This window comes from Protopterus annectens, chromosome 9.part0, assembly GCF_019279795.1.
Source record: "Protopterus annectens isolate FY-2018-M chromosome 9.part0, PAN1.0, whole genome shotgun sequence".
In the NCBI taxonomy this organism is placed as follows: Eukaryota; Metazoa; Chordata; order Ceratodontiformes; family Protopteridae; genus Protopterus; species Protopterus annectens.
Genome location: NC_056743.1, coordinates 668,820,306 through 668,838,625, shown reverse-complemented (window position 1 = coordinate 668,838,625; position 18,320 = coordinate 668,820,306). Strand labels below are relative to the sequence as shown.

The following is an 18,320-nucleotide window of genomic DNA, read 5'->3' as shown; positions in this document are numbered from 1 at the left end:
AGCATACAAAGTGCACTCACTGAAATTGAAAAATACACCCCAAGTGCTGCGAGAAGAATCCGCGCCTGTAGGGATATGGCAGCAAACGAGATGTGGTACTACAGGTTGACCAGGGCATTATGGGTAAAGGGAGGAGTTCAAGTTGGATCAGAGAGTCTAGTAAATACATCTGAGTGGGATCTGAGATAGAATCCGAAACCCATCAGTTGAGGAACGAATGAAAAGACAACACCAGATTAAACACCATTTCTCCATAGCAAAAAGTTTACAGTCACTTTATACCACTTTTAAACTGACAGAAAAAATTAGCATTCCATTTAAATAATACATGACAGTTCTGAGACCATCCATTAAAACAACACTCCCTACTTTAAAATAACTTTAAAGATGAGGAAAGTAATAAAACATCAACAAAATTAAGAAAATGGAAGGTTTCCCCCAAAGGGAACTCATATAGCCAGCAAAGGAAAACACAAGATAACTGTTGATCCTCAAATGTCTCAGGGGTGTAATCTTTGGTGGCTGTAAAGCTCAAGAGGGCTTCACACTCAGACTTGTCTTAGTCAGCTCAGCTCAAGCTGCCTAACAGTTTGGGTGCACGGAAGGTGCCCTGAAGCTTTTGAAGCTGGCCTAGTGTTATATCCTTAGCAGGATAGATACCGCAGTGGTGATCAATATGATGAATATCTAAGTGGTGTAGTAAAATGCGTTTTTAAGTGGGGGGCACAGGCCTTGTGTGTGGAATGCTTCCTAGTATTTTCAAATCACTTTGAGTATCCAAAAAGGAAGAAGCATCAGGATCATTCTGTGTACATAAAGAAATCACCAGTGGCAAATGATGGAAAACCTATCCATCAAATCTCTCCCTACACAGAGCACAATAGCAGTATGAATGCGTTCAGTAGAGGAACTACAAACATTTAATAGTGTGGAAACTAAAAGCAGCTTTCAACCCATCAGCAAAGTGCAAGTTGTTAGGACTTATGAAGGTCACTGTTGCAGGAAGGGGGTGTCGATCAAAAAAGGCTAGGAAAATTCCATTATTCTACAGTCCAACAATAGGAATTTACCACTGAGTGTTTGCCCCATTGCTGACATCTAAAATTCTGTTCCAACACCCACATACTCAGGTTTGTAAACTGAATTATGAAAAAAACTGCTGCTTTCAAGGCCAAAATACCCACACACAGCTCCTAGGCCTGAATACTGCATGATCACCATTCAGGCTGCATTATATCTCTGATATTTGTGCAGGTGATTTCAGAGGCCACGTCTGGTGATCCTGCCAAGCAGATTGAGGCTTAGTCCAATCTGGCTGCACTTATGACCTGCAAAACACTACTAAGGTGCGAGATCCATGGCTATACACAAAATGAGGCAGATGATCAAACAGCACCACGGGTAAGTGTAAATCCACTCAAAATTTATTGTTAAGCACACTCTTTCGTCAAAAAGTATATGACTTCATCAAAACAGTGAATACATAACACTCAGTTTAAATACCCTCCCCCCAGCAACAGTTATTACATCACATCCTTACCAATTAACTATTTAAGAATGCAGTACACTTGTAAAAAGTTAAAAACCTATAATACTTTACATAGAATAACCAACAAAAATTAAACTGTGATTATTGCATACAATACGATTTAAGTTTTAACAGGGACATAATACTAATTCATTCATTGAGGCCAGGACTAACATTGGCATTTAACTTAATTTGCCACTTTAGTTCTAAAAATTCCAAATATTCCTGTACTCCCCCCCCCCCCCACACACACACACCCGAGACCCCAAGTCAGCATGGTCTATTGCACAAAACTTGAATTTGTGTGTGGGAAAAGTACAGTTGTGTACACTTACCATAAATGTAGATGTTAGGAATGTATTCAGTGTTGCAGTCATTACATTTGGGTAATCTGCTGGCAGGTTGCCCTCAGTCGGCCTGAATAACAAAGTCTTGGGTCCTGCGTCAGTTGCGGTCTCCTCTTCCATGACGTCAGGTCATCAGGGGTATAAAACATGCAGCCGATGCCATTTTATTCAGTTTTTCTTGCCCCAGATGTCAGGTGCCCCCCAAATGGGGAGCAAAAATATATACATATATAAATAAACAGAAATATATGTAAATGCACTTTTAGCAACATAAACTTTACCTTCATCTAAAAGCAAATACACCACAAAGGCTTTAGAATATAGTGAAGGAAAGATAAGTTATAGAAAAGGGGGATGGCGGGTGGGTAACACGGACTGCAACAGTGAATACACTCGAACATCTACATTTATAGTAAGTGTACACAACTGTACTATGTTCTTCATGTTTCACTGTTGCAGTCATTACATTTGGGTAGAATCCTAAAGCTATGGATGGGAGGATGGAACTAAATAGTATTAGGTGCGGCTATAAAGCCCTGCAGAACTGCAGTGGCAAAGCCTGCCCTGGACTTGGAGAAGAGAGGCAAATGATAATGCTTTGTGAAGGTATGAACAGAGCTCCAAGTAGCAGCTTCTAGAATGTCTTTGGTTGTAACTCCTATGAGAAAAGCTGCTGAGGTAGAGGCAAGCCCTGGTGCAATGTGACCTGATCCCCTTGGGCACAGGTTTATCATGGTGCAAGTAGCAGAAATGAATGCAGTGGCTTATCCACTTAGAAATAGTCTGCTTTGATATATCCTTCCCCTCTGATCCTGCAGCAAATGCCACCAGTAGTTGCTAAAACTTTCTTAGAGATTTGGTCCTGTTTAAGAAGAATCTTAGTTGTCTGTGTACGTCCAATGAATGCAAAATCTGCTCCCCCTTGTTCTGCGGATTTGGGTAAAATGTTGGCAGGTGAATTGTTTGGTTAAAAGCCACACTGGATAGCGCCTTAGGCATAAGAGAAGGATTGGTCCTGAGGGACACCCTGTCCGGGTAAAATGCAATAAAAGGCTCCAGAGCCATGAGAGCCTGTAGTTCTGAAACCCTTCTTGTTGGAGTGATTGCCAAGAGGAAACCTGTTTTCCAAGATAAAAATTTTATATCCGCAGTAGCTGCTGGCTCAAAAGGAGGCAGTGTGAGTTTTTCCAGCCCAAAATTGAGGTCCCATGCAGGAGTTGGTAATCTTCTGGGAGGCCTTAAATATTTGGCCCCTCTAAGATATTGTTTAAGCAGAGGATGAGAAAAGAGGGGAGGCTCGTGTTGTAATGAGCCGAGATGGCAGAGGCATGGATTTTTATTGAAAAAAAAGATAGGCCCTTGTCAAGCATCTCAGTCAAATATTGTAAAATCTGAGGGATATTGGGCTTCGATGTGTTCGTTCTTTGTGCTTGGTTCCAAGCACAGAATCTTTTCCATTTATCAGCATAAGCTTTTCTAGTACTAGGCCTTCTGGCTTCCAAAATGACATCACAGATTTACTGAGAGGTGTTGTTTGTATAATTAAATGATCAGCCATGCTGCAAGGTTCAGAGTTTGGAGCGGTGTGAGCAGAATTTGACTGTTCTGCTGAGACAGTAGATGAGGTATTTGAGGCAAGTACCAAGGAGGGAGTTGAGACGTATTCCTTAGAATTGGGTACCAGTGCTGGCGAGGCCAGTCTGGAGCAATTAGGATCATTTTTGGTTTTTCCTGTCTGACCTTTAGTAAGACCTTGGAGAGAAGAGGCAGAGGGGGAAAGGCATAGACTGATAAGTTTTTCCAACTGACGGACAGGGCATCCATTTTCCATGCTTGTCTGTGTTAAGTCCTTGTGCAGAATTTGTCTAGTTGATCATTTTGGGGAGAGGCAAATAGATCTATTTCTGGGCTCCCCCATTTCTGTGTTAACATGCTGAAGATTTGTGGATCCAGTTTTCACTTGTGTGGGTCCATAAGATTTCTGCTTAGGTCGTCTGCCAGAGTATTTTGTTTTCCTGGCAGGAATTGAGCTTGAAGATGTATTTGGTAAGTCAAAGCTGTGTTCTACAATGCCATGGCTAGTCTGCAAAGGGCGTAGGAATGTGTACCTCCCTGCTTGTTTATGTACCACACAACTGTGGTGTTGTCCATCTTTATCAGTAGTCGTCCTGGATGAAGTACGTCCTTGAAGGCTGTCAGAGCATTCTGAAAAGCTAGCATCTCTTTCTGGTTGATATGCAGATGCATTTGTTTTGGGCTCCATTTGCCCTGAATGCATCTCCCTGCCAGGTGGGCCCCCCATGCATAGTCTGATGCATCTGTGGTTAGGGTTTGGGTGGCAGAGGGTAGAGTGAATGACAGTCCCTTGTTTTGGTGACATGTCTCTGCCCACCAAAGAAACTCCTGTTGTAGGCAGGGAATGAGAGGAATCATTGTTTCCAGACTGTGACAATGTTGGCTCCATAAACCTTTTAGTTACCATTGAAGTTTCCTCATATGCAGTCTTGCATATGGAATTAGTAGAATGCAGGATGCCATGAACCCCAAAGCCTGCAGAATATGTCTTGCAGATAACTGGGTTTTTATTGCCATTTGTTTGAAGTATGTTGTCAAGTTGCCTTTGTTTGTCTGGTGTAAGGTAAGTCATCTAGGCAGTTGTATTCAAGCTTGCACCCAGGAATGTAATTATTTGAGAGGGTATCAATTGGGATTTCTTTTTGTTTATTGTGTACCCTAGGCATGTTAGAAGCCTTTTTACAAATGCCAGATGTTGAAGAAGAGTGTCCTTGTCCTCTGTTTAAATGAGACAGTCGTCCAGATAAGGATAAATTTGTATGCTTCTTTGTCTGCAGAATGCAATTACTGGTGCCAGGCACTTTGTAAAGACCCTGGGTGCAGTAGATAAGCCAAAGGGAAAGACCCTGGGTGCAGTAGATAAGCCAAAGGGCAGTGCAGAGAATTGGTAATGCAAAAAACCTGCCTTGAAGCGGAGGCATCTTCTGCACGATTCCCTTATTGGGATATGCAGGTATGCCTCTTCAGTCTAGAGTCACTAACCAAGTCTTCCTGCCCAGCATAGGCAGTAGCTGTTGTAAAGTCAGCATTTTGAATTTTGGAATGTCCAGGAATGTGTTCAAAATCGATAAATCCAGTATTGGACGCCAGGCATGGTCTTTTCTGGGTACCAGGAAAAGTCTTGAATAAAAACCTTGTCCTTTTTTCCTTTTCTGGTACTAGTTGAATAGCCCCCATGTCCATGAGAGACATAACTTGTTTCTGAGCCTCTGCCCACTGATTTTGTGGCAGATCTGGCCAACCGTTTGGAATTGGCAAAGTACGAAAATGAAATCTGTACCCCTGGGATACTATGTTTAATACCCACTTGTCCTGGGTAATTAACTGCCAATTTTGAGCATGAAGTGCTAATTCTGAGGTCTGAAAACACCCTCAGAAGCCAGTGCCTGCTCAGCGGCTCCGGACCCATCCAAGGGAGAGACATCCACGGGTTCAATACTCTGAGAATCTCATGGCATACCGGAGTCCGCATGGATCTCGGTAGAGGCCTGCGACTCAAAAGTAGCGGGTATCAGGGGCTGTGAAAGCGCCTCACTGAGTACCGGCGACTGGCTTAGGAGAAGTTTTGTCGTTGGTTTTGGACCTCGACAGTCTGTGTCTGTCTTTTTCTTTGCGTTTTTTTGTGAATTCCGGTAGTTGGATTGCTAACTGACAACATTTCAGGGTAATTAAATCTTGATCCAAAATATTTAGAAGCAAAAATATACAGACGCTTAATAGTGCGTTGGTTAAATCTAGCACAAAACCGACAGCAAGGCATGTTATGATCTGGGCCTAGGCAAGGAATACAGTACAAATGAAAATCCTTATGAGGTATTTGCTTCCCACAAGTAATGCAATTAACTTTTATTGGCATCGGTAAGGAGCAAGAAAAAGTTTCCCCAATGGGGTACTTAGTTTTAGTTGAAGACTTCGGTTCTGAAACTCGAATGCGAAAATTTCAGGAGTTGGCCGACCAGCACTTACGAACTGCTTCTGCTTCGGGCACTGTGCGGCAAGAAAGACTGAATAAAATGGCGTTGGCTGCATGTTTTATACCCCTGATGACCTGACATCATGGAAGAGACAGCAACTGACGCAGGACCCAAGACTTTGTTATTCAGGCCGACTGAGGGCAATCTGCCAGCAGATTACCCAAATGGAATGACTGCAACAGTGAAACACGAAAAACATCATCTGAACATGATTAAAGCATTTATCCATCATTATTCTGTTTGATGTCGTATAAATGTTCATATACCCTTTAAGAGCCCTTTTTGTTTTTCCCAAGTAAAATCCATCACAGGAACCACATTTAGCAATGTAAACCACCCCTTTTGAAAAACAGTAATACTTCTTGGGGTAGATGACCCCAAAATTCTTGATATGAACATTGTCACTTTTCAATATGTGAGAACAATGGGTACACCTACCACATCTGAAACAACCACTGTCTTTATGTACCTTTCTAGTTGTTTCTAACAAACTCTTAAAACATGCATCCTTCTTATATACTATAACTGGTTTGTCACCCAAGGTCCTATTGACCTTGTCTGAGGTAAAAACCATCCAACATTTCTCTATGATATTCCTAATATCATAGAAATTAAGCGTATAGGGAATAACAAGGGCCCTTGAAAATTTGCCCTGTCTCCTCCTGCTTGGGCTAACTGATGTCTCTGCCATATTAAACAAGAGCTTGACAAATGTGCCTGATTGCCTTTTAGCTTTGACCTCATTTTCTGTTGGAGTAACAAATTCCAAGTGATAGCCTCTTCTTGTGAGCATCCCACTTAAAATCTCACACTCTCTTTGAAAATCCTCCTCCTCAGAGGTCATTCTAGCAAACCTGACATATTGCCCCTTGACCAGTGCCCTTTTGTGATACACATGGTGCCAGCTTCGAAAGTGCAATAGTGTATTTCAATAAGTAGGTTTTCTGTACAATTTTGATATAAAAGTCTTTCTCGTATAATCTTTTATAATGGTCACATCCAGAAAATCAAGCTTGTTGTCATCTTTACTAACTGTAAATTTAAAAAAATCTGTGGTGATATTAATATAGGTTAAACTCATTCCAACTTTTCACACCACTTTTCCACAGAAGGACTACATCATCCAGGTAGCGGCCATATAGAGCCCACGACTCTCTGAATTTCGAGTTCATAATAAACTGGTCCTCCCAGTAGGCCAGAACTATGTTTGCGAATGCTGGCGCACATGCTCCCATGGCCACCCCCTGTCTTTGCCTGAAAATGTGCCCTTCAAAAATCAAGAAGTTGTTTTCTAGAACAAGTTTCATGCAAGTTCTTAAGGTTAAAATTGTGTTATGCCCCATTTCTGTGTTAAAACACAGGTAATCATAGAACCATTCCAACCCTTCTGTGTGCGGTATCACAGAAAAGAGGTCTTTAACATTCATGGTGACCATAATCAAACTATTGTGATACATTTCAGGTCTGATTTTACTTAAAAAGTCCCATGAATCTTTGATGACCCATTTTCTTTGATCCATGATACCTTTGACTTTACTGTCAATATACATAACTATGCATAAAGTTTTAGATGCCTTCGCATCCACAATTGGATGAAGGGGTGGGTTACTAATGGATTTGTGGGTCTTTGGAATGCCAAAAATGGTTGGCATTTCAAATCCAAAAAATCATGAGTTTCCAAACATATTTACCCATTGAACAAAAGTTCATCCACTGTAAGGTCAATATTCCTATAGGCAATGTTCATTTCATTAACAGAAGCTTCAACATAGGTGTCACTGTACAATAAATCAAACATCTTACTATTGTAATCAGCAACATTCATGATAACAAGTCTCCCACCTTTATCGGGCTTCATTACCCTTAAAGTTTGGTTACAAATGATGTCCTGTAAAATAAAACCTACTTATTCAAATACACTATTGCACTTTCGAAGCTGGCACCCTGTGCATCAAAAAAGGGCATTGGTCAAGGGGCGGGCAATATGTCAGGATTACCAGAATGACCTCTGAGGAGGATGAATTCAAAGAGTGTGTGAGATTTTAAGTGGGATGCTCACAAGAGATTATCCCTTGGAATTTGTTAATCCAATAGAAAATGAGGTCAAAGCTAAAAGGCAATCAGGCACATTTGTCAAGCTCTTGCTTAATGCGGCAAATACATCAGTCAGCCCAAGCAGGGACACACAGGGCAAATTTTCAAGGTCCCTTGTTAATCACTATACACTTAATTTCTATAATATTAGGAATATCATAGAGAAATGTTGGATGTTTTTTACCTTAGACATGGAGGTCACTAGGACCATGGGTGACCAACCAGTTATAGTATATAAGGATGATGCATGTTTTAAGAGTTTGTTAGAAACAACTAGGAAGGCACATAAAGATAGTGGTTGTTTCAGATGTGGTAGGTGTACCCACTGTCCTCACATATTGGAAAGTGACAATGTTCATATCAAGAATTTTGGGGTCATCTACTCCGATAAGTATTACTGTTTTTCAAAAGGGGTGGTTTACATTGCTAAATGTGATTCCTGTGACGGATTCTATGTGGGAAAAACAAAAAAGGCTCTTAAATAAAGTGTATATGAACATTTATACATCAAACAGAATAATAAAAATGCTTTATTTAATCATGTTCAGATGTTTCCCACATACAAAATTCAAGTTTTGTGCAACAGACCATGCTGACTTGGGGTCTCGGGGGGGGACAGTAGAGGAATATTTGGAATTTTTAGAACTAAAGTGGCAAATTAAGTTGAATGCCAATGTTAGTCCTGTCCTCAATGAAAGGATTAGTATTATGTCCCTGTTGAAACTTAAATTGTTGCATTTTATGCAATAATCAGTTTAATTTTTGTTGGTTATTCTATGTAAAGTATTACAGGTTTTTAACTTTTTACAAGTGTACTGCATTTTTAAATAGTTAATTGGTAAGGATGTGATGTATTAACTGTTGCTGGGGGAGGGTATTTAAACTGAGTGTTATGTATTCACTGTTCTGATGAAGTCGTATACTTTTTGACGAAAGCATGTGCTTAATACATTTTGAGTGGATTTACACGTACCCATGGTGCTGTTTGATCATCTGCCTCATTTTGTGTACTTTTGGGTTTGAGACCCATGGCTGTTCCTTTGTTGAGCCTCTCACCATCTGGTGAATGGGAGAAGTGGTGTAGGCTTAGTACGTTTGGGTTTGATACCCATGGCTGTACCTTTGTTGAGCCCCTCACCATCTGGTGAATGAGAGAAGTGGTGTAGGCTTGAGTCCTCACTGATTATGCATGTGTACTCTGGAAGGCTACTTTGCAAAAAGACTTCCCTTATCATCTGCTGACAGGGAGAAGTGATGTGGGCTAGATCCTACAGTAGTCAAGAATAAGCTCATTAACTGCATGGCTTGGAAGGCTGCTTCAGAAACAGACTTATCTTCAAGGAGGTCTAGCTGTGGTTAACCTTCCCCGCTCAAGTCCTTCTGAAAGTTTTTGGTGAAACTTGGAGTTGTGACTAGGACCCTCCCACTAATTTCCATATCTGTACGTGAGAAGGTTTTCTCCTTTGGTGACTGCAGGTTGCAAAGCATTTTTGACTGCTATAAACATAAGATATCATCATGTTTCTATGGAGCACAATGACAATTTTGCTATGCATTTTGAGTAGAAATCTGATGGCCATACAGATATTTTCTGGCTATTCCTCAAGTAGGAAAACAGAAGTTTGCATCGATGAAAACAAGTATTAATATTTGAATTGTTTGAGTGGCAGAAAAATTACAAGCTCAGGGACAAGGTGTGCCGATAATGTCTGGCATCCAGAAGTGTAGCACCACCAAGCATCTGCCTTTGAGTGGATTTGTTCAATAAATTTGCCAAATTGTGATTGCTAGACCGGATGAATCCGATCATTCTGGTTATAAACTGCAGTGCTGAAAATTATCACAAATACATTGAAAATATCATACCTGAAGGTGTTATAACAGCAGGCAGGGATCTGCTATGTTCCAGAGGTGCACTGTTGCAAGTAGCACAATCTACAAATGGCAAAGATTCACCAACTCTTCCAGGATGCTCATCAACAGAAAGCTGTGAAGGTGCCTCCCACACTTTAGGGATGGATTCCGGCTACATAAGTAAACAAGAACCAAGTTTAATTTTAACTATACAATACGAATATTTCAAATAGAAATTAAAGGAATTCAACACATTTCTGGCAAATCCAAACATCTTCCAATTCACTGGAATACAGCTCAAAGTATAGCTGTGTTATGGTACTCCCTATAACAAAATACATCTTGAAAGCAAGACCACTCCCCTCTAGGACACCCATAAAATAAATAAGGGTTACCTGCAGATAGACATCAGGCTGACTGCATCTGAAAAAAACAGTTTGATGCCTGAAGGCTGCATGTGGTCACCTTCCATGCTGTGGCTATCAGACAAAAGTCTGTCCATAAAGGAGAAAATCTGAATGAACTATCTTCTGTTTTTCTTTTTTACTTTGTTTTGTGCCCAGACCCAAATAAAAGAAAGTTATCTCTTGCTCCCATTCAAAGTTTAATATATTAAAGGCACAGCTCTTGCCAGACTCAAAAGCATGCAGTATCAAAGAAAATTCAGACATCATACTGTAAAAGCTAGGTACACCACTACATACTGTCACAGTAACTATGCAAAGTAAAAATGGCAGGTTTATGATATGGGCACTGCCAGAAGGGAGGAGGGGGGAACCTTTTTGCAGCAATAATCATATTTTTTCAAACATCTACGGTTGCAAGTGTGCTTATACAACTGTATCACTACCACCAAAAAGACCTATGCCTAAAATGGAAGGGGTAAGTACAGTACAGTGAGTGGATCCAAAACTGACAAGGTGGGTAAGCTAAATTATGCCTTGTAGCACTGCCACGGCAAACCCTGTCTTCATTTTGAATTAGGCATTTACTTTTACACTGCATAGAAAATGTGTATATGGATGTTTTCTGCAACACATTCACAAAACTGGGCAGAACCATTTTTGAAAGAATACTGTAGGTGCAGCAGCTGCACTGGGAGTGCGACTCTTCAGCTGTCCAATCATGGATTTGCTATATTTACAGCAGAGGAAGATAATGTTAGCCACCATTTGGAAACTTGGACAATAAAACAAATGATCAGTTTGGGAAAGTTGATTTAAGTACTTCTATGCATGTCTGTCATGCATAAAATCATCTCTCCCTTATTTAATTTTTTTTTTAACTGGGTGTATGAACTGTTAAGGAATCGTTTCACCCATGACCAGGGCAGTGACAGTGAAGACAGCAATAAAATACAAGATGTTACAAACTTAACCAACAGGAGTATTTAATAACAGAAAAAACAGTACATATAATTCATGGATAAACAAGCCATTATAAACACACACTAACCTACTACAATGCAACATGTACTAGGTAATCAAAACAGTGAAATTAAATCCTACATATTTTTTTTAAAGGGAGGGGGTGACCTAAGTTATGGCAGAGTGCATTAGATAGTGGACAGTATGATTGTCACATGATTTAAAGCTCTTAGCCACTGTCCTTAAAGGAGTTGCATTTATTTTCTTTTACAAGGTGAGACTGCATAAAATATTGACTTTTTTGAATGACTGCAGTTGAATGAATTTCCTTATCTGATATGGCATGCTATTTTAGCTAGCAGATACAAATTTCACCTACTTCCTATGATCTGGGGGAAAATGGAGACAGATTAAAGGACAATTCAGAGGCTATTCTGAGCATGAAGAAAGGGCTTGTCCTCAAAGACGCACTGTTCTTGTGAAAATGATGCAAACATCCTGGCATATTGGGCTTCCAATTCAAAAATCTTTCTGGCCAAGATAGAACAAGAAAAAAGAAGTTATGTTCTTACCATAACGTTCCATATGTGCTGTCCATCTTGTCCTTTATTCTCACGTGTGTCGAATCAGTCTCGGCTAATACTCCAGTTCGAGGTCTTCAGCAAAGATCATGGGCCTCATTCTTTACGCATAATGCATTCCCCCAATTACCTCAGACCTTGTTTGCCCCCCAGCAGCACATAAAAAGGGTTCACATGGTAGCAATTTACTGATGTACAGAAATATGGATATACCTACTGCCATAAAATTAGAATCAGACTGATAGGGTACATTCTCTGAGGCTATATGGCTCTGCTGAATTCCTATTTGTTAATTACTCTACCAGGAGTTTAGGCAGGGGGAGGAGGGAGGGTTGTGAGACTAAAGGACGAGACGGACAACACACATGGAATGTTAGAATGTTATGGTAAGAACAATTTCTTTGTGATGTTGTCAATCTCATCTTTATTCTCACGTGTGGGACCATGTCCCAAGCAACTGAACTCTTGGGTGGTTCATGGCAGAATATTCCTCAGAACCAGAGATGCAAAGGAGGCTCTACTCCTAGAGGCCAAATCCACTTTGTAATGAGTAATAAAGGTACGAGTAATAAAGGTATGAGGTCTTGCCCAAGTAGCCACTGCAAAGATATTATCTAATGGTAGTCTAGCATGAAAGGCAGCAGACGTGCCCAGGGATCTAGTGGAATTGGCTTTAGCAACATTTGGGAAGGCTTTCTTTTTAGAACTGTAAATATGGGACACACAGGATGAAAGCCATCTGGATAATGTGACTTTGAAACTGAATGACCTTTCCTTGTATCAAAATATGAGATGAAAAGCTGGTCTGAGTTCCTGAATTTCGAAGTTCTGTCTAAATGGAAACATAATTGCCTATGAACTCTAGGAGATGCAAGGACTACGCTCCGTTTTGAAAGTTGCGAAAGAAAATTGGAAGGTCTATAGATTGGTTAAGGGTATTTTCTGTTACCGCCTTGGGTAGAAAGGATGGATTAGTGCAAAATGACACCGTATCTTTGCGAAAGATTAGGTAAGGAGGTTTTAATGGACAAGGCTTGCAACTCAGATACCCTTCTGGCTGAAGTAATTGCTACCAAGAACAGAGTTTTCCATGAGAAATATTTCATATTGCATGTGGCCAAGGGCTCAAAGGGGGGAAATATAATGTTGGATAAGATGAAATTAAGATCCCAAGAGGGGATTGGATGCTTGTATAGAGGCCTTAGCATAACAGTGCCCTTCAAAAAAGCTTTACAAAGTCTATGCGACATGACAAGATGGTCATTTTCTCCTATATGAAAATTAGTGTGCGCAGATAGTTGAACTTTAACTGAGTTCTGCCGCTGCGCCATCACTGAAGATCTCAGACAAAAACTGTAGCACGGAATGAACGGGTTGCTGTAAAATCATTTATTTTTTTTACAGTCTTCCCATATAACAAACTTCTTCCATCTGCTTCTGTAAAGTTTGAGTAGATGTTTTATGGTATGATAAAATGATACGCTTGACTGGAGAGGGATGGAAACCTGGGAATTAGGGGAACTGGAGCAGCCAAGCTGCCAATTTCAGGGCATCTAGGTTGGGATGAACCACCCCAGACAGGTGTGTCAGAAGGTCCAGAACTGGGTCTAGAATCCAGGGTTCGTCCCAGAGATGAGGTTGAAGAAATGGAAACCAGATTTGATGAGGCCAGTAAGGAGAAATTAGGATAATGGTCGTCTCAAACAAACTCGCTTTCTGTAGGAGCTTTGGAATTGAGGAATTGGAGGAAAGGCATGAAGAAGTCCTTGGGGCCAATCATGAACAAGTGCATCCCTTGGGGACTCCTCGTTGGAGGGATCAGGGTGAAGTAGTTGCAGCATTTGGCATTGTTGGGTGATGCAAAAAGGTCGCAGCAAGGCTGGGCGCATTTGTGGAAGATCACTTCCGTTACTTTCTGATTGAGGGACCACTCGTGGCCATAGAATGGCTCTGCTCAGCTTGTCCGCAATCACGTTGGATTTCCCCAGAATGTGTGCTGCTATTAGAAAGTGATTGGAAGCTATCACCCAATGCCAGACGCTGAGAGCTTCTCGACAAAGTGGGTATGATCCGATTCCCCCATGTTTGTTGATATACCAAACTACAGACATGTTGTCGGTCTGGATTGCAATTGTTCCTATAGGAAGAGTGTCCTGGAATGCTTGTAATGCTAGAAGCACCACTCTCATCTATAGGACATTTATATGCAAGTGAGCCTCGTGATCTTGCCAGATGCCTTGAACGGTCTTCCCCAGAAAATGCCCCCCTCCCCACCCTATGTGGGAAGCATCCATGGGTCACAGTAGCCAGTGGTTGTGGAGGAATAAAGGGACTGCCTCGAAGTACTGACGGTGAGTGGATCCACCACTGGAGGTCTTTCTTGCAGGCATTGGTTATCATGATCTTGTGAGACAGTCAAGTTCTGAGATTGACCACTGAGCAACAGCATCCACTGAAGAACCCTTATGTGGAGGCAAGCTAGGGAAATTAGTATGATGGAAGCAGCCATTTTTCCCCAGGACCTGGAGAACTAGTTTTGCCGTGGCTTTGGACTTCTTTACAAGAATTCTGACATGGTGACAGAGGTAGTCTACCCTGTCTTGTGAAAGAATTGCTATCTGAGCGGTAGTGTTCATCTCTGCTCCTATGAACAAGTAAGGTTTGCGATGGTTCTAGCACAGATTTGTCGTAATTTACGGTAATGCCCAGGGAGTAGCAGAGTTGAAGAACATAATCCCTTGATTGGAGTAAGTGATGCCTGGTCAAAGCAGTTATGAGCCAGTCATCCAAGTATGGAAACACGCGGATTCTTATGGTAATGCCCAGGGAGGAGCAGAGTTGAAGGACATAATCCCTTGATTGGAGTAAGTGATGCCTGGTCAAAGCAGTTATGAGCCAGTCATCCAAGTATGGAAACACGCGGATTCTACCACTGCCATACATTTTAACACTCTGGGGGCTGTAGTGAGACCAAAGAGCAGAGCTCGAAACTGGAAGTGACTGGCTCCTAAGCCAGAAGCGAAAGAATCTCCAGGACCGCCTGTCCATTCGAATATGGCAGTATGCGTCCTGAAGGTCTACAGAGCACATCCAATTGTCTTTTTCCAGAAATGGAAATATCGACTGCAGTGTCACCATCTGGAACTTGGTCGTCTTTACTGATTTGTTCTGATTGTTGAGATCCACAATGGGGCTCTGGTTCCCTGTTCTTTTTGGAACTAAAAAGAATTTTAAGTAAGTTCCGGATCATCTCTGGCCTGCGGGGACTTCTTGGATGATTATCTGTTAGCAACTTTTGAATTTGTATAGTTGCTTGTTCCTTTTGACTGGGTGGAACATCTGGAACCACTTTGCTTTTGGGGATAGGAAGGGAGAAGGGGATGTTGTATCCTGTGGATATTATTCCCTGCACCCATCTGTCATTCATTATCTTTAGCCAAGTTTCTTGGTGCAGGGACAAATGCCCCCCCCCCAGACTGCCTCCAGAGGCGAGCAATCGGCCACTCCTTCAGGGGCGTTGGAAAGGTCTCCCAAAGAAAGGTTTTCTGGACCCTTGGTTTTGAGGGCCCCCCTGCCGTGAGGGCGGCATCTTCTGTTATTGTTCCCCCCTCTGCCTCTGGCATAGCTTTCACCTTGTCTGTCTTGGTAAGACCTCTGAGATTTTCTGAACCACATCTTCCCACTACCTTTTTGACCCTTGGGAAAAGGTCTCGTAGGAGTGGAAAAATATGCTCCAATGGCAGACAAGGACTTACATTCTTCTTCACACCTGGTGAGCATTTTCTTCGCTTTTGGCACAAAAAGGGATAAGCCGTCAAAACGGGCGTTAAGGAAGACTTGAAGGGCTCTACGAAATCGCAAAGATGCATCCAGGGCTGCTTCCTAAGTGAGATACCTGAGCCTGCTACCCTACTTGTTCCATCAGTTGCATAAGAAACAAGTCTCATGGATGAGTTGACAATTGAATTCAAGGTAGCAAGCTGACCACTGACTTTCTCTGCCGCTGCATCAGCTACAGCTCCTTGGAGGCAGTCTGATACTTCTTTAATCAGGTCCCTCTGCAGCCTGGTAAGGTGAGTAAGATAATTCAGTGACCACAAAGCAAAGGTCACTGATGCGAAGACACGCTTCCCATACCTATCCATGGTCCTAGAGTCCTTATTAGGAGGATGGATAGAGGGGTACTTCATCTCAGACAGTTCCTTTCTAGTGGTTTCCACCACGACCATGGCATCAACTCCTACACCTTTTGTAAGAAAATCCTTTTCTTTTGCGACATGATGTATTTATTTGGCCTTCTAGGAGTAGAGTCTACAGTGTCTGGGGTCTGAGGTCTCCCAAGCCTTTTGAGAGATTAATTCTATTAGCTCATCGAAAGGAGGAATCATCCAAGAAGTTGATGGGCAAGATGCACTCCTCAGCTGAAGGGGTGGAGGGCTGCCAATCACCTCTCTGTTTTAATAGTTCCAGGATGTCTTCAAAAGAGACATCATCAGGAGGTGATCATGGGGACACATCTGCTTCATCGAGGTCGGTGTCAGATGTGAGAGACTCTTCTGTTGACTCCAGATGCTTCTTCTTGCATGTCCTCTTCTGACGGACCTCTTCAGTGGGATACTCTGGAGAGGTTTCAGAAGAGGCAGCAGTATCTTGAGATACATCCAGAGGCCTAATGTCTCTGCAAACCTGTGGAGAGGGCTCGTGAGAAGACAAAGACAGCTCACCAGAGGAGGGAGCAAGAACCAAAAAGGATGGTGTCCTAGAGTGTGAAGAAGTCAAAGCCCTCCTCATTACTTCGAAGGCAGACCCTCTCCGCTCTGAGGAAGTCCCAAAATCTGACAAGCAAGTCATCAGAGCCGAGGGAATCTCCGGAGCAGAAGAGAGCAGCTCCGAAGCAGAGGTAGGAGCCAAACTCACCTGTGCCAAGGCCCCAAGAGGCACGGTCGGATCCAAAGAGATCCAATAAGTCTCCTCGGACTTGGCACAGGAGTGTTGGCTTCCAGAGATGATCTTCTCCGAAGGCACAAATACACTCAGGGCAGATGTCAGAACAGAGGAGATTGAGGGTCCTGGACAGACACAGACGCAACGTGGATATCGGAATCTTCTGGCTCCAAAGCAGAACGGATCAGAGGAGGAACTGTAACAGAAGAGGGGGGTTTGAGACTGCTCAGATTCCTTTGGGTTTGGATTCATGGGAAGTCTAGCCAGAGCAAGTGTCTTTAAAAGTCTCTCTACAACTTTATCCACGTCTTCATCAGATAAACTCCTGGTAGACCTAGTGGACAGGGTAGGTGACCCTACATGTAGCTAAAAGTGGAGAAGGGAGCCTAGAAGAAATCTTCTCAATGGAAGATCGGCTCCTGTGTGTAAGAGTAGTAGAAGTTGTCAGCGCCAATGTAGTTTCCCTGCTCCAAAGGGGTGTTGGAGCCAAGGAAAGAGGTCTGCTCCAACAGAGCCTTCAGCTCCATCAATTTCAGGGCCTTCTGCTTCAGCTCCAATAAAGGTCTTTTGGTTGGCTTTTCAGAAGGATCAAAAGATATAGCCTCAGAGAAAGGCATTTTCAAAAGGCCTTTCAAAATCAGTTTATTTTTGTGTTCAGTCACACCCGCTGATTAAAGCTGTGGCAAATGGAGCAAGACTCCTGCAAATGAACAGGCCCCAAGCAATATACACACACAGTGCGTGCATCACTAAGGGGCATCTTCTTACTGCATTTTTCAGACTTCTTAAAGCCTAAATGCTTACTTTCCTGTTTTTTGGGACATAATGCTAAGGGAGAAAAAGAAAACAGTCAAAAATAGGAAAATCACTCACACTCTCAGAAAGGGTAAGTTCTCTAACTTAAATGGACTTGAATCACAGACACACACAGCAGAAACGAATATTACAAGCACCATAGAAACAGAAATATGCTACAAGAAAGTTCCATATTTTATTTTTATACATTTTTAACATTAAAGGGTTAAGAGGTATTTAGCAGGGAAGGTAAGGGATGTCCTCTAACTAAAATGGACGTTCCTGAACACCCTCTAACAAACGGATGTGTAAAGGGGGAAAGCTAGGTAAAGAAGTTAGGTTAATAAGATACATAAGATATTTTTAGGAATTTAAATTAGAAAAGATAAACAATGCTAAAAAATATAGAAGTGAAAAGCTGTACTTAGCCTAGAACTATAGTTGACTAAACCTCTTCGCTGTGCGGCAAACGAGATCTGAGGTAACTAGGGGAATGCATTATGGGTACAGAATGAGGCCCACGAACTTTGCTGAAGACCTTGAGCTGGAGTACTGGCTGAGACGAATGCGACACATCAGATCCGACCCACATGTGAAAGTAAATGAGAGACTGACATCACATCAAAAATCTGTATTGCCTTCTGTCCACCTCAACTCATGGTTATACCAGACTGAATTTGACAGACAACTTTTTAGACTTTTGGATCCAGGGCTCGGGCTCAGCCCCCCCAATAAATCTTTCCCTGCTACAGTACCTCAGC

General features: G+C 42.1%; 1 protein-coding gene across 1 annotated transcript in view; it reads right to left on the bottom strand.

The window, feature by feature from the left end:
- Positions 1-18,320, bottom strand: part of PRRC2A (proline rich coiled-coil 2A) — a 3,202,076-nt gene that overhangs the window by 744,586 nt on the left and 2,439,170 nt on the right. Inside the window, exon 26 of the mRNA XM_044082142.1 lies at positions 9,885-10,044. Coding sequence (XP_043938077.1) covers positions 9,885-10,044 — 160 coding nt within the window. The remainder of the gene's footprint in view (positions 1-9,884; positions 10,045-18,320) is intronic.